A 15,437-nucleotide genomic window follows, 5' to 3' on the forward strand; every position below is an offset into this window, starting at 1 on the left:
GCGAGCATACTTCGGTCTTTTCGAGGAAGTCGTCGCGTCATCTTGACTGGATCGTTTGGACGAACCAGGGCTCGCGTTGCTGACAAGCGATTGTGCAGTGTCGTCGCCCATGGTTTTCGTGCTTGAGTGGTTCTTGTCAATGTATTCGAGATGGGGAAGTGATGTTTTGAGCTTCACATCGGTTGATCGGCAAGCTGCTGACTACGTCCGTTTCAACCATTGCGCCTACCAAGCGCATCCCTCAAACTACTCATCCGACTCGCCATCGTACTCCCACCCTGATGCCTCATATTGCTCATCAGCGCATCTTCCAGGGCACTCTGCGTCACACTTGCATCGTCCAGATCACTAAAGCTGGATCCCATGCTCGGTGTTCCTTCAATTCCATCACGTTTCGATCCTGGCGACATGCTTGCAAGCTGAGCACGATGGCGAGGTGACAATGGTCCTGGACGTCGATCGCTCCGCTGTCGAGGGACATGCTGGCCTGAGGGAGTGTCTGAAGCGCCTTCGGTGTCGGTGGACAGTTTGCGTTGCATACCGGAGGATGAGGGCGAGGAATCGGTGGCGGTTGTTGCTGTGGAGTTCTCGCGGGTGGGCTTGGGTTTGCTGCTCGTGGCCGTGGTTGTTGCGAATGCTAGAGTGGCGGCTGTTCGCTTGGGTGAGCTGCGAATCGTCGCGGCTGGATCGGCTTTAGAAGCGGCTGCGAAGGGCAGATAGCACCCTCCCGAATCATCATCGTCGTCGTCGCCGTCAGCATCACCATCCGATGCGAGCGTCCCCAGCTTCGACTTCGGTTTCCTGGCCATCAGAGGTCTGCAGAAAGCTTGACTCCTCGCCACGGCCGATACAGGCTCATCATCAGAGTCGGACTCTGATCTGCCTTCGTGCTCTAATGCATCTTCATCGTAGTCGTCGCGGGAGGAGTCTGTTACTAGCCGTTGCGGCTTTCGACCAGAACCACTTGAGCCTCGATGTGCACGTTGCAGATATGGTTGTTGGCGAGCTGTCGCTGTGGTCGATCCTGTTACCTTACTTTGCGTCACGGTGGTTGTAGATGGCGATCGTGATATGGTGCCTCTCGCCTGTGGCGTGCTGGTTCCAGGCGATCCACTGGGCTCACCTATTGGAGACTCTCGTCTCAAGCCACTTCCAGGCAGAATTCTGGAGTCTGAGCCAGTCAGTAATGTGATATATAGGTGGAAGAATGACTATCGCGGAAAGACATACTTCGACTGCCACCTCTTTCCATCTTCAGCCCCCCGACTGCGCTTCCTGTCCCACTACTGCTCGCACCATCTCCTTGCGCGATCCTAGCAACTTGCTTCTTCATCCTCTCCATATGGCGTTCGCTCAGCCATGCCGCTTGCATGAGCAAGAACTGCAGGTCAACCGCAAAGTCCTGGCTCAAACCCTCCCAGTCCAGATCACTGCTTGTGTCAGTGACTTCAACACCAAGGTCCTAATACAGGAACGGAAACGTTCAGTGCATACCTTTTCCCAGCACTGATAATCTTCCATAACTTGCGATCTTTAGCAGCATCCCACTGTACCGGCGGTGGATCCTCAAACCCTTGCCTGATGAACGGCAATCTGATAAACACCGTGTACTGCGGTGGCCTGGCCTTGACTACTTCTCGTACTGGAGATGAAGGACTGTGTTGTCTTGATGAGATCTTTTCCTTAGACGAGCGCTTGGAAGGAGCTCGGCCGGCGATCGGCGTTGCGTTTGAGCTTTGCCTGGATCGTGGTCTATCGCGCACTGGCAATGCTGACGAAGACGGAGACATCCTTGCGAGGCCTTGTCAGTTGGGCATCGATGGGAGATTGATGATGGTCAGGTCGCGAGACGTGGTTGTTGAGACGCGAGGTGACAAGCTTCTGGCACGTGACCCAGTGTCGTGCTGCACCTGGGCTCATGCTTGCTCGGTATCGGTCCCGATGCTGTACTTCTGCAGGGTATTTGAGGCAGAGAACATAAAGAAAGGGAACGTCAAGAACTTGATGATTTCTCAAGCATGCACAATCGATACGCTTGCTACGGAGTAAGGCCTCAGCTGCCATGCAAGTTCATCATAACCACATTTCACAGCATTCCATTTCGAGTGCCTCTGAGAAAAGTCCCCATATGCCGCCAACCACTTACGCCTACCCATTAAGCAAGCAACGCTTAGATAGTTGTCTCGTATGCGATCGGCGCAATGCTCTCTGGCTTGTTGTCCTTCGTGCTCACAGTTCGTGCCTCCCGTGGCTGGGCTGGCTGTCTCTTCAAGTGGACGTGCTCGCCGGTCTCCTTGGCCTTGCGTTGCTTGGCTGCGTTGGTCTTGACACGGGCAAGGAACTCGTCGCGCGATCGCGAGTGGCGGACGTGCTCGACGCGGACGTTGATGCGCTTCTCGATGTAGCGGTTGCCGACCTGTCTGTAGAGGATGACGCCGACTGCGGACTTGGTGACGTTGTAGACGACACCGGTCTTTCCGTGGTAGACCTTGTATGGCTGTGGGTTGTGTTAGTGGCTGTTTCCTACAATCAGGAGGAGCATGTCGCCCAGTCCATAGATTGGATGTCGCATATGCTGTTTCGAAATCCACGTACCATGCCCTTCTGGACGGCACCGTTGGCGACAACATCGACGATGTCTCCGACCTTGTACTGCTTAAGGTATGTACCCAGAGCGATCATGCCCTTCTTCTTGAAGTCGCGAGAGAAGGCTGTTATCCCATGTCAGCATGTTCCTACTCATGCCCACTCCTTCCAACTGTCCCTTCATATCCTCCTTCCCCATCTTTGCATCCTCCAGGGTGGTGTTGTCCTACCATAGCGAGTGCCTGCGCGGAGACCTGCGGCGTGACCCATTGTGACGGAGTGTGTGGGCTGTTGTGTTCGTTAGCAGTCGGTCTTCTAGTCGTTCGAGGAGCCGATCGCATACGTTGAAGGGTCAAGGGTTCTGTAGGTAGTTAGTGTTGTGTATCGACATACACTTGAGCAGGAGCGACTCACAATTCTGGTGGCTGCAACGACCGTAACTTCCTCCATCTTCAAACTTGAGATTTCGGCTGGGCAGGTGCGCGGCTTGGCGGGGTCCGAAACAGCTTAGCGCAGCCAAGCATCTCGAAATTCGTGCCTTCCTTTCTCGAGCTGCGCTTGCTTCCTGGTTTGAGACTTCAGCGACTGCGAAGACAGCACCAATCGAGCAACCATGGCGTGAGTACCATCACAGGATACACTGGTGGGTAGCAGCTTCAGGATCTGGCATATGGCATTTGCGACAACATGCGGGCGCGACGAGGATGGCATGCGGCTAGGTCTCGTGCTCAGGACGTGAAGAGACATCACAGAACAGCCGACAGAGGAGATGGAGTACAGCAACACTGCGGCGCATCATGAAGGCGGAAAGATAGGACAAGACACCGGCAGCACCATCACCGGCCAATGCGCCCGCATCGCATCGCCGCATCCCATCGCATATCGCCATACCTCAGCTGCTGCACACCAGAGGTCTGCATACCATTGGCAAGTACAATGTGCTGACTTCACCACAGACCACGCTCGTACTCCAAGACCTACAAGGTCCCTCGTCGTCCATTCGAGTCGGCTCGTCTGTCAGTACACTCCCATGGCCACTGAACGTGAGCTTGCTCCGTTTCAAGTCAATGGTATCTAACCAGTCCACAGTGACTCCGAATTGAAGATTGTCGGCGAATATGGTCTCCGCAACAAGCGTGAGGTGTGGCGTGTCCAGCTCACCCTCTCCAAGATCCGTCGTGCTGCCCGGTACGCTGAAACATCCTCATTACGTAGAGCATCTTCTAACATCCTCTCAGTCAGCTTCTCACCATGGACGAGAAGGACCCAAAGCGTCTCTTCGAAGGCAACGCCCTCATTCGTCGTCTGGTCCGTGTCGGTGTGCTCGACGAGTCCCGCATGAAGCTCGATTACGTACTTGCCCTGAAGGTCGAGGACTTTTTGGAGCGCCGTCTCCAGACCTGTGTCTACAAGCTCGGTCTCGCCAAGTCCATCCACCACGCTCGTGTCCTCATCAAGCAGCGCCACATCCGGTAAGCCTTGTTTACGCGCACATTCAATCATTCAGCGACTAACATGTTCCCAGCGTCGGCAAGCAGATCGTCAACGTCCCATCGTTCGTCGTCCGTCTCGACTCCCAGAAGCACATCGACTTCTCCCTTACCTCGCCATTTGGTGGAGGCCGCCCAGGTCGTGTTAGGAGAAAGAAGGCCAAGGCCGCCGAGAGCAAGGGTGACGGCGAGGAGGGTGGCGAGGAGGAGGAAGAGTAAACGACTCGCTCCAGCCAAGCTACATTTACGATTCACTGGGAAAGGCATCGGCATGGCGTTCGAGTGTGTGGGAATGCAAAAAGCGGTGCTAGATAGGCGCTGCAATCGAACCAGCTGAGTCGAATGATTTCACGTTTATGCTTGTCTCATTTTCAGCTTGTGAGGTGCGCATTTTGCGCGTCATTCCGCTGTCTCGTCTCGCTACCTCTACCATGCATTAACGCCCGTACGTCTGTGCTGCGCCACCACAACCCGGCGTTCGTCCTGGCTGCCTGGGAACCTGGACATCTGCAACATCAAACGACGTCTAACCAACAATATGGAGCAGAAACACGGTAAACCACCCGCGAAGCGCACGCGTTTCAACTACGAGGACACGATCAAAGTCGTCGTTGGAGAAGGTGAAGCTGAGCGGACCTTCACAATGCACAAGGATAAGATATGCGCGCGCTCGCCGTTCCTTCAAGCAGCGTGCCTGACGCGACATCGAATGGGCCTGGTAAGTGCCACCGCACCACCAAACGTAGCGCGGACTGCTCACCATCGTGTCGCTAGGACAACTTTATCTTCTTGGAAGAGCAGGAGCCTGAGCTCTTTGAGTTATACGTCAACTGGGTCTATACCGGTCAGGTGGACGCGAGCATCCTCTCCCAACCTCAAGCGCAGCCAGACAATAACGATAAGCGCCCAACATACCTCCAACTCGGCAAAGTCTGGGCCTTGGGCTACTACCTCCAGGACACCAAACTCCGCAATAAGATCGTCGACATGGTCATCACCATGGTCAACAAAACGCCCGGTATCATTTCCGCGCCGGTTCTGAGGCTCGTGTGGAGGGGAGTACCAGAGGGCTCAACGCTTCGACGCTTGTATACGCAGATAGAGGTCTGTCATGCGAGCTCGTCAGACTTCAAGAACAATATTGATGCGTGGCCGGTTGAAGTGCTGGAGGAGGCTACGATGAGATTCTGCGCAAGGGAAGTGCAGGATGCGGCTTCTGTGCCGAAGTGGTGGGATAGGTGCACGTATCATGAGCATGAGGTGGGAGATCCGAAATGTCCTTAGCAGTGTGGTATATGGGGCAGATGGGCGAAGTCGCGCTACGATGTGTGGGTCTTTCTTCAACTGGACGGGATCAATGGAGGCAAGTGGACGTCGGAGGTGAGGGACCTGCATCACTCCGTACAGCATGATCAGGGCTGCTTCACTTCTGGATATCACATGCATGATATCAGTGTCTCACCTTCGGCGATCGCACAAAACTAACTTCTCACACAATTGACCTCAACAGCAGACATAGCACCAAGACACGAACTCGACTTTCCACGAACCACCACAACTGACAATAGCCACCAGCATCTCACCACGAGTCCTACGCCACGATGTCCACTACCACCAAGAAGCGCTCAGCAAATGGAGAAGAGCCTGGCACAAAACGTCTCAAGTATGTTGTCAATGTGTCAGAAGAAACTTCCGAGCACTACTAACCAGAATAACCAGGTCGAACTACTTCAGCGACAATATCACCACCATTTTGGTCAGAGAAGAAGAGACAAGTTTCACCGCCCACAAGAATACTCTCTGTGCGAAGTCGTATTTTTTCAGGCAGCACGCTCCAGTCGATGGCCGGAAGGCAAAGAAGGCGTCGTCAGACTGCCAGAGGCTCAGGCGGAAACTTTCGCTGTGTATCTTCACTATGCCTACACCGGCCACTTCGATTGGAGCCTGATCCGCACACACCGCACCGGCTACAAAGACTCAATACCCCGCAACTTTCACCTATGGTTGCTGGCGAACTACTTGCAAAACAGTGAAGTGTGCAATGCCATCGTGGATCACATTCTGCGGTTTAGCGAGCGGGACTCAGGCAGGGATACAATCAACAATGGGTGGACTGCGGACAACCTTCAAAGCGCTTGGACTCTCGTGCCAGAAGGATCGAACCTACGACGTTTGATCATCGACCTGGTCATTGCACATGCCACCCCGATTAGCTTTGGAAAGGGATGCAACAAGTGGCCGCAGGATCTGCTGCTGGCTGCGGCGAAGAAGCACTTCGAGGGAAAGGCTGAGAAGACCGTCAAACCCGCCGGATCGCGTCGGACTGGCAGGCCAGCTGGTTGGCGGCATGGTCACGACAGGACCTCGAGCGGTGCTGAGATCCCAGCCACCTCGAAGGTCACCGATGTTGATCCAATCACTCCAACTTACGCCAATCGCTGCCATCACCACGAGCACGAGGACGGGGAAGAGAGATGTGATGAGGTTCTTGGAGACTCTACGAGCAACAACGACGAAGATGGTGCAGGATGTGTGGTGATCGACATCTATCCGGAAGAGGATTGATCAAGCATGGCGAGCCATCTCAAGACTCAGTTGACGACTCTGCACCGGAGTCTTGTGCCACAATGCACTAGACCTGGTATCGCAGCAGACTCTGGACATTGGGAAGGATCGAGGTTACGGGTCATTCAGTACGATTGGCAGATACAAGGTCCTTGAGAGAATCAGTGAAGTGGTTTGCTCGGTTGAAACTCGGACATTCCGGCATTGACTAAACTCCATTCCACCTTGTCTTTCTCCTTTCTCATCTCACTTCTATCGCAACAATCATGTGCGACTCCGATTCATTGAGTATTCACTCTCCAGAGTGAGAACGTTCCGCATGTTCGCACATGCCAATGGTGTCGTCGCTTCCTGTTCGAGACACCGCCACATTTGAGCCGCACCTGGCTTTTGAGTCATGTGCTATACGAAGAATGGCAATGGCTGTGCAGCGGTCAATACATGCGCTTCATAGTACTTAATCACCTTTGCAGAGTTCCTCAACGCTCACCAGCGCTACGCCATCACTCGCGACCAGCACGTCTGTGCTTGTGCACAAGCTGGCTGATATTTTCTACCCACTTAAAGCCTCCTCACACCCCAAGACATCTCCATCACATATCCACCATCTTTGCCGAGAACATGGCAAGGCGGCGGCGACCTCTACGCGACAGTGGCAAGCTAAGAGAATCATCTGCTTACCTGAGGCCCATGAACGCCACCCTGGCAGCGAGCGTCAGCGAGACCGGTCCTACATTGCCCAATGGCGTTCTTCGAGCGCAAGCCAAGCACCGCAACAACAGTACCACAGTCTCTGAGACGAATGTCGAACCATCTCTTGCCGATCGGTTCAATGCTCTTCCTACAGAGCTACGTGCCGAAGTCTTCTCCCACCTCCTCGTTCGGCCCGTCAAGTGGGATGTTGAGCACCACCACGACTGTCCTCGCCGCAGCTCTGACGAAGATCTGACACCATTTATCTGCGATTGCGACTGCGCCGTTGATCATCACCGTGCAGACTGGCGAAAGAGGCAGTACGAGCAGACCAAGCCGAAGGTATCGCCCTGGAGGAGCCAGTGGGCGCCTGAGCAAGCCAATCCTTACGTGTGCTCGGATTGCTACCACGAGAGAGCCCTACGACCTGGACCACATCCTCGCACCAGCTCACTACCATGTCTGTGCGCACGAAGAGAGAATCTTCAGATCCTTCTCGTGTGCAGGAAGTGGTATGAAGAAGCTGCCATGGTATTTTACACCAAGAACATCTTCGCCTTCGAAGATGGATTCTCGTTCGTGAGTTTCGTCACTTACATGAACTCGCGATGGCGGCAAGTCATATCTCATATCAGCATCATGGTGGTGTCTCTCGACATTTGGCCCGACGAGGTGGTCACATGGATCAGAGATACGTGTGAAGGCGCGAGTGATGATCTGCTCCGGGTTCGGCTAGACTCTGTCTCGATCTGGACACGACTTCGTCAACTCCCGGCGCTGACTTATCTGGAGCTGGATCACTGCTTCCTGACAAGGACCAGAACCGTTAGGCGCATGCAGCGACTGGGACTGAAGGGCGTGAAGCAAGTCTGCTTTACGCAATCGTTGTCGGCCGACCAACATCCAGAGTGGGCGAGGGGCACTCCAACAGTGTGGCCTGCCTACGCCGGGCGGAAGCTGCTTGTGGAAGGGTTTGCCGGCGAGATGGCACGAATGATTAAGGGACAAAGGCAGAAGAAGTTGAAGAATAAGTCGAAGCTCGAAGAGTTGATGCTCGACTTCCGCGTTGAGATCGGTGAAGCTGAACGGAGAGTAGAGTGGTGGGAGGTTTGAACACAGATAACCCTATGCACTACTTGGCAGCAGATCCCTTGCCATTGCCTACCACAAGAAGTTACATTCGGCGGCAATTTCCGTGGCTACTGCGTCCCGAGAGACGTGATGGAAGATCGCTGCTGCAGTCACAATCCTCCCAGAGCTTGTGCCCCACGAAGCTGACCTTCACACTGCACAACCCCTCAAGGCCTTCATCAAGAGAGACGATGGCATACCTGACGCATCAATATGAAAGCTGCTCTCGAGATGGCTATGCTTCGAGATCGTCAGCCACCTCCGAGGCAAGAGAACGAAGTCATGGAACTCCACTTAGAGACACTTTGCAGAGCCTATGTCGACGGCCTCAACACTCGCCGCCTGTCTCTTTCTGATCCAGTCTGGGAGAGTATAGCGCCTTGGTTCAAAGCATGCCTAGACTTCCCGACACTCGACAGAAATTGCCCCTTTAGCTTCGCAGGGTATCTCGAGATCTTCAGCCGGGCGAGTAGCCGCAGACCGAGCTACTACCTCAAGATCACGGACATCGTCATCAACGTCGATGGCCAATCTGCTCAAGTCTACATCACGATGCAAAGCTCAGGACTGCATCCTGGTGGGCTGGAAACGGTTGACGCAAGTCATCTTAGCTTTGGATTTTTCGATGGGGAGTGGTTGTGTGTTAGGCTGGAGATTTTGAGGGGTATTGGGTCTGGGCAGGTCTAGGTGATGCGATATCTGGGCAGTACTCTCCAACCGCTCATCTAATGAATTGCTTCGCAACGATGGCTCGTCGTGCAGAATACCACTAGGACGAGCTACGGGTACAATATGGAACTGGATCCCACTGTCCAAGGACCCCTTCACTTCAGCTGGTGCCTCTGATCACGAGCGGTCAATACCTTCTCCAGAACCAAACAGCATGTTGAGAACTGCACTTAAGCCATCGTCTGCTGCATCAACGGGCCCATCCCATATCAGAAGCGACTGCTACCGGCCGACGGAAAAGTAACGAAGACCAGAATATTGTGACGCTTGCTGTTGCAGAGCACATTGAGGGTGCCCGTGAAATGCTTACAGCACTATTTGTCAGTCTCAGGCGGCGACTGTGTTGATTTCGCGGCCAGGGCTTTCCGCACAATACAGTATGCTCCTCACATCACGCCGTCGATGTGGACAGCATGGCCACGCAGTCACACTGGTGGTGTGAGAGACCACTGTACATTGGTGTTACCTAGAAGTTCATTCAGACTGTAACCTAGAGTAATGGATCTCTATCTGCGTTCGATCTTTGATCGTTACACTGTTTTGTACCCGAGTGGTATCTTCTATCAAAAGCAATCACAACGCCAGGCCTCCATCTAAACCCTTAGATGAATGTCCACTACAGATACGATCATCTCCTTACATACCACTCAACATACTGTCCTTGAGTATGAACCTGTTCCAGCACCCCCATATCAAGCCCTGGCTGATCCACCGCGACCACAATTGCATCAAACCGACTAAGATACTCCACGTTCCAATCCACTTCATGCCTCAGCTGCGGAACCGGTGGAACATCCTGCTCTTCCACAAGAGGATCTACATACTCGACATAAACATCATACGAGTTGAGCAGATGTGTCGCTAAAGCCAAACCAGGAGAATGTGAAAGGACTGACTGTCCTCGCTTGAAGCCCATGCCCACGACAAGGACTTCTGGCCGTGACCCTGCAGAAAAGCCGATCCTATTCATGAGGTGGTCTGCTATCCTCGCTGGACGGTCTCGCATGCGCTCGGTGCAGGCTTGTAGTAGGGGAAAACTGGAGTTTGAGAGGAGGTAGTATGGGTTGACAGGGATACAGTGACCTCCCACGCCAAGCGATGGGGTGTAGGGCATGTAGCCGAACGGCTTGGTGCTGGCGGCCTTTGACACTTCCCAGGGGCCGATGTTGATAGGCGAGGGTGAGAGTTGTTTCGACCCAGCGTTGATCTTGCAGGTTAGGGATTGGGATAATTGTTTACAGGCGTCGGCCATCTCGTTGGCAAAGGCAATGTTCATCATTCGCTGGCAGTTCTCGTAGAGCTTCGTCATCTCGGCGACCTCTGGAGCCGAAACCGGTACGAGAGTGCTGAAGACTTCGGAGTAGAGTCGCTGAATTGAGCTGAGCGATGCGGTGTCCAGGCCTGAGATGATCTTCGGGATCTCGTCGTATCGTGGGTACGATCTACCCGGATCGACACGTTCTGGGGACATGCCGCAGAGGAATCCTTTTGTGTCCATGAGTGGCTGTAGCAAGTCTCTTGTCATACCGACCGCTACAGAGCTCTCGATGATGATGGTTGTGCCAGGTCGAGCGAATGTGTCGATGGTTTTGATGGCACTCTTGATGCATGATGTATCGATCTGTTGATTCTGGTCGATGATGGTGCTGACTGAGATGAGAATGTGGGATGCCCTGCTGAGTTGTGTCGCATCTGATGTTCCTTCGGCGGAGATGGCCTTGAGAGTAGGCTCGATCTCGTCCAGTCTTCGCTGCGATATGTCGAACGCAATCACTTCGTAGGCAGTGGCGAAGGCTTCCACGAGATGCAGTCCTACGTATCCAGTACCAACAACCGCTACGACCGGTCGTGCAAGGGATGCGGTGCAGTAGTTGATATCCGTATTGCCGATGTAGTCATCCTGACTCTCGACGTCGCATGCTGGCGGTGTCTCTGGTGGGGTGAAAGGAGCTCTGATCGGAACGAACGATTTGGAGTTCTTGGGAATGGTTGGGTAAAGGCTGTAGGTAGACGATGTGACTGCTCGAGTGGTAGACATGATTGCGGACTGCAAAGCGGGAAAGACACCGATTCTGATGTGCTGTCGATGTTCGCTGCGAGTGCTACTGCTATTTGCTCATGACCGAGCGCTCGCTCTTATATCGACACAAGGCTGTTGATACTCTCGCATTCAGACGGTGGCATGCTTCAGCAAGCCATCGCGAAGTGACTTCCCCATGACTGTTGGTGATGCCGCTCGCCTGCAACCATGAGCGCGCCCTGCTAACGAGCCATCACAGCACCTCGAACGCCAAAGTCGCCCAAGCCATCATCCGCACGACTGTAAACGCCATGGTGGACGCCTTGAGGCACATCTGATGCCCAACCGGCTGAAGCACACGTGGTGACCGTCGATAGTGGAATCGGTCTGACAAAGTCTGGTGTGTTCTCGAGCGACGACACGCTTGCGAGCTCCTAGCCTGTGGGTCACTAGGACACTACTCTGGCCAGACAAAGATCACATTGCTAGCAGTCTAGTCTGGAGCCTCTGGGAAAGTGGTGACTGACCATGACTGCATGTTCAAATCAATGAGTGCCGTGGTCACAGCCGCTCGGTGGCCGACCACGTGGAGGCTCATAATGGGCTGCATGATATGGTGGCAGCCACATTCGCGCTCGCCGATCGTGACTAGGCCATGATATGCAAAGAAGTCGCAAGCCAGATATTCTAGAAGGAGCAGGGATGCTTGGCAGGCGTGATAATTGTCCCGAGCAACGATACTTTCGAAGCAAGAGTTGGCGGCGGTGGGTCGTCTCGCCTGTACCAAGCTTGGGTCATCGGCTCAACGCACTGTCAAGCATACATCGTCCTGCGGCTTGGCTCCTGTGCTCTCACTCTTTGTTTGTCCACAAAGAAGAGCTCATCATATAGCCTGCGGGATACAGCCCCCAAGCACGCCGTGTAAATTCAGGCTCAGCCGACGTTGCGACACAGAAGAAGTCTAAGGTCAGCTCGTTAGACTTGAGTTGACTGGGCTAGATCTTGTGCGCCAGCTGGATGGACATGTTGCAGATGTCCACATGGCAAAGGCAGGCTGAAAGCGCGACACATGCCATCAGCCTCCTGGTCGTGCTCTGGACAAGCAGGCTGCGGCTTTCGAGGCAGAGGAAGGGTCTCGATGCACCTTGGGCTGGGTGATTACAGGGGCAGGCCCTTCTCCGGTCGCAGCGTCTTTCGCCAAGCCAGGTACGCTCACCCGACGAATCATGTAGATCTGGAGTCTCTGCCTGCAGGAGCAAGCAGCGTTGAATGGCGAGACTGAGCAAGGCTTGCGCCTGGAGGTATTCAGCGGTCAGTTCCGGCGCCCACACGTGTTGTGGGAGTGTAACTCAGCTTGAAGTAGATCAACACGCCAGGCAACATGCGGGTAGTCCGTTTCGTTGAGGGATCACTGGCTGTGTTGCGATGCTCCCTGTCACTGCGTGTCAGGTTCAACCTTCTGCCGCCCTCGGCTGGGCGAGGTGATCGCCGAGAGTTCTGGGAGCCTATGACCTTGCAAGGACCTACGCTCAGGTTGCCACAGCGAAGACCCATCAGCATTGTCCCCTTCGATGCCTTGGTGTACAACAATGAAAACAGAATGCCCGGGGCCACGGGACCACATACAACAGGTCATTATACCAATCTGGGTATGGTATCATGGAGCCTACAGCAGGTCAGAGTAAAATGCTCCTTAGCGCTGCCCGTAGCTTTGACTACTGCGTGTGCGCACTGCAGGAGCGGCGTTGGAATAGCCTTTTTTAAGCATTGTTGTGGCTTGCACTGTTCAGCTGATCCGCTGACGGGTAGGGAAATGCTCCAGGGCGATTGGCGCTTGGCATGTATGCTAGTGCAGTGTCAGGCCAGAAAAAGACCCTGTCAAGTATTGACGGAGGCTGATGCTTCTTGTCAAGAGCAAGCTGATTTCATTGTCAGCCTGCAAATGGGGATTCAGCAGCTGACAGGAGCAATCTGGATGTGTTCGGACACCAAGACAACGTTGTGTTCGTCCGCGCGAGAAATGTGCCGGCCGCTGACCGCCGTGATAGAGCCGCTGAATCGTAGGATAATCCCAAAACTGTGCACTATGCCCATATTGATGAACGTTTGGTCCTTGAACTGAACGGACCGAGCATGTCTCCCGAACCAGATCTCATCCAACGGGCTCGAAAATTGCGAGACGGTGTACTTTCCCTGCTGACTCGTCAGCATCGCGGACAAAGCTCATCAGAAACATCCAGTGACATACTGACTGGAGCTCGGGTACTGCACGCCCACATGCAAGTCCACGCACTGCGACCGCTGTTGGCTTGGACTAGCAGCTCGCTTGCGGCTTGCGTGATCGGCCAGTCTGTGCCTGTCGCTTGTTCGACTTCGGCCGGCCAGACCCGATACCTGCCAGGACACAGCCACTAAATGTATCCTTTGTTGTCTGTCTTCTCCATGATGGGTGAAGTCGTTCCTGCTGACCGATGACAGTCTGTGGAACCGGGTTGCCAAGAGACGTAGTCGGTATCAGAGCAAGAAACAATGAAGGTCATGGCCGTGGCTGCTCAGTACCCTGTTGATACTCCAGAAGTCACTCCAAGCGTTACATGGTCATCCATCCAGTGCATTGATTGCCTCTCGCGTGATAATCTGCTCGGTGGACGTACGTGAAACGAATGTTTGCGTAGAGACGCTAGCTGGACAGAGGTTCGCTACTTCAAGGGTCCAGACCAAGAAACACACGCTCGGTAGAACTACAAACTTTGAATTTCTCACGTGAGAGCCAAGCCATCATCCGACAGCACTTTCGGACATGGGCTGCATGCCTCTGACACTCATTCGACATGTGCATTGCGACTTTACCGGACTGTGGCTTCGGCCTGCCTTCTACACTCATTCGACACGTGCATTATGACCTTTCAGAATGGTGGCTTCAGCCAGCCTTGGACGTGTGCTCGCGTATGTCCGTCTTGGAAGTCTTCTAGACTCTCTCCTATGTCCTGAGAACCCAGCGTCCAGGTGCATGGGCAAAGATGGCGTCTGGTATAATAGCGGCCTGTAGGCAGTCTGATCGTTCTTACAGAAAACCGCTTTCAGAGAATCCCCCAGCTACCTACGAAAGGACACGGCATGGCTTCCAACGCTTTCGCAGCCGATACCTCTCCGGGCTCATCCCAAGCAACATCCCCCGGTTTCCGACAAGCACTCAAGGGTGATGGCTCGCATAGGCAAACCTCGCGCAAGCATCTTACGCATACAGGCTATTTCGATGAGCCAGTCTCTCCTGCTGCCACTGAGACTACCGCTGCCACCCCGTTCAGCCATGGGATGAGCAGTGTCCGGTCGCCTCTGTCGATAGCAAGCGCATCATCGTGGTCGAATGACTCAATTCACGACATCGGTGGCACCATTGGCCAGGGCTTCAAGAAATCACAACCCGACTCCGTCTCTCGCGAGCAAGCGGGTGACCTGGACATCGCTACGCCAGCTTCAGCTCATCTCGAGGAGCCACGTTTGCCCACAATTCAGATACAGGAGCCAGTGGATCCCTTGCGGCCTTGGTTAGGAACCACCCCAGTTCCGTCGAGCAGGGACCATGATGAGGACGAGGTGCAAGAGGATTACGGGGTACAGACTGCTGTAGCGGTACAAGTCCTGCCATCGCTGCCGTCATCGAGTCAACACGTCGATTCCATCGAGCCGCTTCAGCGGCCGCATGAGGGGAATCCACTCGACGCTCATTTGCTCCACTTCAACACAGCCCAAAACGCCCCCAGACCGCGGCAAGTCGACGACAAGCAAGGCATACTTCGAAAGAAGGGCAAGCGGAAGCTCCTGACGCAGAAGTACATATTTTAGGCTTCACTGCTATCCGTCAATGGCTTCTTGATCTTCGTCACTTGGTACTTCACAGCTTATTGGTTTGCATTGATACCATTCATCTCCCTCGCCGTTGCGATGAACACGATCATGATCTTGTCACTGCTGGTACACGAAACACATCGCAAGATCAAGCCGCTGGAGAGAGAGGTGCCGGAGACACCAGAAAGTCTGGTCTTGCTCGTGCCTTGCTACAACGAGAACCAAGAAGAGATCACGAGATTCTTGGAGTCACTACACGAACAACAGAAGATCGAAGATCATCAGCAATGCATCTTCATCATCTGCGACGGGCGCGCACGTGGACCGGGTATGGATTAGTCTTGTGCTGATATCCTACTCGACGATGTACTCGT

At 54.1% G+C, this 15,437-nt stretch overlaps 10 protein-coding genes across 10 annotated transcripts; 7 read left to right on the forward strand and 3 right to left on the reverse strand.

Annotated features, from left to right (window-relative positions):
* Positions 1-212: 212 nt before the first annotated feature.
* Positions 213-1,790, reverse strand: CLAFUR5_14363 (Autophagy-related protein 29; the record flags this gene model as incomplete). Its single annotated transcript, XM_047913511.1, has 3 exons — positions 213-1,171; positions 1,231-1,433; positions 1,495-1,790. The coding sequence occupies 3 exons, from the start codon at positions 1,788-1,790 to the stop codon at positions 213-215; spliced, it is 1,458 nt and encodes a 485-aa protein (XP_047769630.1).
* Positions 1,791-2,170: 380 nt separating this feature from the next.
* On the reverse strand, positions 2,171-2,856 carry CLAFUR5_14364 (60S ribosomal protein L21-A; the record flags this gene model as incomplete). Its single annotated transcript, XM_047913512.1, has 3 exons — positions 2,171-2,497; positions 2,596-2,711; positions 2,817-2,856. The coding sequence occupies 3 exons, from the start codon at positions 2,854-2,856 to the stop codon at positions 2,171-2,173; spliced, it is 483 nt and encodes a 160-aa protein (XP_047769634.1).
* A 343-nt stretch (positions 2,857-3,199) lies between these two features.
* On the forward strand, positions 3,200-4,295 carry CLAFUR5_14365 (40S ribosomal protein S9; the record flags this gene model as incomplete). Its single annotated transcript, XM_047913513.1, has 5 exons — positions 3,200-3,204; positions 3,543-3,602; positions 3,676-3,774; positions 3,825-4,058; positions 4,112-4,295. The coding sequence occupies 5 exons, from the start codon at positions 3,200-3,202 to the stop codon at positions 4,293-4,295; spliced, it is 582 nt and encodes a 193-aa protein (XP_047769635.1).
* A 319-nt stretch (positions 4,296-4,614) lies between these two features.
* CLAFUR5_14366 (uncharacterized protein) lies at positions 4,615-5,360 on the forward strand (the record flags this gene model as incomplete). Its single annotated transcript, XM_047913514.1, has 2 exons — positions 4,615-4,794; positions 4,851-5,360. 2 exons carry the CDS (start codon positions 4,615-4,617, stop codon positions 5,358-5,360), a joined length of 690 nt encoding a protein of 229 aa, XP_047769632.1.
* A 317-nt stretch (positions 5,361-5,677) lies between these two features.
* CLAFUR5_14367 (uncharacterized protein) lies at positions 5,678-6,641 on the forward strand (the record flags this gene model as incomplete). The annotated part of the gene is made up of 3 exons (XM_047913515.1): positions 5,678-5,739; positions 5,796-5,878; positions 5,929-6,641. The coding sequence occupies 3 exons, from the start codon at positions 5,678-5,680 to the stop codon at positions 6,639-6,641; spliced, it is 858 nt and encodes a 285-aa protein (XP_047769649.1).
* Positions 6,642-7,262: 621 nt separating this feature from the next.
* Positions 7,263-8,447, forward strand: CLAFUR5_14368 (uncharacterized protein; the record flags this gene model as incomplete). The annotated part of the gene is made up of 1 exon (XM_047913516.1): positions 7,263-8,447. One exon carries the CDS (start codon positions 7,263-7,265, stop codon positions 8,445-8,447), a length of 1,185 nt encoding a protein of 394 aa, XP_047769654.1.
* A 231-nt stretch (positions 8,448-8,678) lies between these two features.
* On the forward strand, positions 8,679-9,152 carry CLAFUR5_14369 (uncharacterized protein; the record flags this gene model as incomplete). Its single annotated transcript, XM_047913517.1, has 1 exon — positions 8,679-9,152. One exon carries the CDS (start codon positions 8,679-8,681, stop codon positions 9,150-9,152), a length of 474 nt encoding a protein of 157 aa, XP_047769637.1.
* Positions 9,153-9,822: 670 nt separating this feature from the next.
* CLAFUR5_14370 (UDP-N-acetyl-D-glucosamine 6-dehydrogenase) lies at positions 9,823-11,232 on the reverse strand (the record flags this gene model as incomplete). The annotated part of the gene is made up of 1 exon (XM_047913518.1): positions 9,823-11,232. One exon carries the CDS (start codon positions 11,230-11,232, stop codon positions 9,823-9,825), a length of 1,410 nt encoding a protein of 469 aa, XP_047769337.1.
* A 3,099-nt stretch (positions 11,233-14,331) lies between these two features.
* Positions 14,332-15,060, forward strand: CLAFUR5_14371 (uncharacterized protein; the record flags this gene model as incomplete). Its single annotated transcript, XM_047913519.1, has 1 exon — positions 14,332-15,060. One exon carries the CDS (start codon positions 14,332-14,334, stop codon positions 15,058-15,060), a length of 729 nt encoding a protein of 242 aa, XP_047769262.1.
* A 99-nt stretch (positions 15,061-15,159) lies between these two features.
* On the forward strand, positions 15,160-15,402 carry CLAFUR5_14372 (uncharacterized protein; the record flags this gene model as incomplete). The annotated part of the gene is made up of 1 exon (XM_047913520.1): positions 15,160-15,402. The coding sequence occupies one exon, from the start codon at positions 15,160-15,162 to the stop codon at positions 15,400-15,402; it is 243 nt and encodes an 80-aa protein (XP_047769562.1).
* Between the last annotated feature and the right edge of the window lie 35 nt (positions 15,403-15,437).

This window comes from Fulvia fulva, chromosome 13 (assembly GCF_020509005.1).
Source record: "Fulvia fulva chromosome 13, complete sequence".
Classification (NCBI taxonomy): domain Eukaryota; kingdom Fungi; phylum Ascomycota; class Dothideomycetes; order Mycosphaerellales; family Mycosphaerellaceae; genus Fulvia; species Fulvia fulva.